This window comes from Octopus bimaculoides, chromosome 5 (genome assembly GCF_001194135.2).
Source record: "Octopus bimaculoides isolate UCB-OBI-ISO-001 chromosome 5, ASM119413v2, whole genome shotgun sequence".
Lineage (NCBI taxonomy): Eukaryota > Metazoa > Mollusca > Cephalopoda > Octopoda > Octopodidae > Octopus > Octopus bimaculoides.
The window spans coordinates 109,917,511-109,918,655 of NC_068985.1; the positions used below are offsets into that span (position 1 = coordinate 109,917,511).

At 32.6% G+C, this 1,145-nt stretch overlaps 1 protein-coding gene across 1 annotated transcript in view; it reads right to left on the bottom strand.

The window, feature by feature from the left end:
• The window catches only part of LOC106877428 (uncharacterized PE-PGRS family protein PE_PGRS54), a 58,501-nt gene that overhangs the window by 23,137 nt on the left and 34,219 nt on the right, over positions 1-1,145 (bottom strand). The window contains exons 13-14 of the mRNA XM_014926329.2: positions 594-776; positions 117-221 (exon numbers count right to left, since the gene is read on the bottom strand). Coding sequence (XP_014781815.2) covers positions 117-221; positions 594-776 — 288 coding nt within the window. The remainder of the gene's footprint in view (positions 1-116; positions 222-593; positions 777-1,145) is intronic.

The window sequence follows — 1,145 nt, forward strand, 5'->3', positions numbered from 1 at the left end:
TAAAGGATATATTCTTAAGTTTTACTGAATGGTGACTTCGATAATGTTTCTAATGCACATGCGCTTATAGATAAATATTTATCTTTTAATGGATGAAATCAATAGATAACACCCACCATTTGCCAGTAGATCGTTTGCTCCAGCCGGTAGCTGGAATCCGCCATTTGTTCTGTTTAACTGACCCGGACGTTCTAAGAGATTCTGTGACCAGGTAGGATTAGCTGGAAATGTACGGAGGAAGAAAAGTAGGGTTTTATTACGAATTATATCTAATTTAAGCTATTTAACATTATGTACATATTAATAAAAGCAAAAGAATATTTTATTAGAGTTATCAATCCGAAATTTACAGACAAACCTAAGCCCATAGATACAGAGATAGACAAAACACAAGTATAATCAAAATACAAAATACAGAAACAAAGCAACAGACACAAAACACATTCCCGTGTCAGTTTAACAATAAGTTACAATTCTATCTTCGTAGATTATTAGGAAGAAAAAGGAAAACAGAATGGTAAAAGGAAATTAAGCGTTTAGAGATAATAATATGTGTATATGTGTATGTTGGAGACCAAAAGTTGATGACTTACATTCATAAACACAGCTTCCCAATCTTCTGTTCCAAACTGTCTGAGTTGGACATTCTAACACGTAGAGGACACCGTAGTTGCAATGGTAGAACTGTTTGTTGGATCCGAGTTTGGAATAGTAAGTGTACTTTCTACAGGGGCGACATTGTGGGTTTTTCACTCCGAATACACAGAACTGTGTGGCTTTAAAATGAAAGAAAATATTCGAGTGAATCATATATATATATTTGGCATCATTTCTAAAAATAGCCAAACACCTACTGCTGCTGTCCAAAGGAATAGGTATAAAAGACAAAAGAACAGCCAGTCTGCTACAGTACATCTGTCAAACGGGACCTTGATGAATGCCATGAGGCAGGAAAGTATACTAATCCTTATATATTTAATACTCAATATTTCATATATTCAATAAGACATTCAATACTTCATTTCATTTTACTATTTACATTATATATTCCATATTCTATGTCCCACATTCATTTTATAAGAATATAAATAAAACATAAAAACCAGACAGAGTTGGAACTCTTTTAAATAATATATATATATATA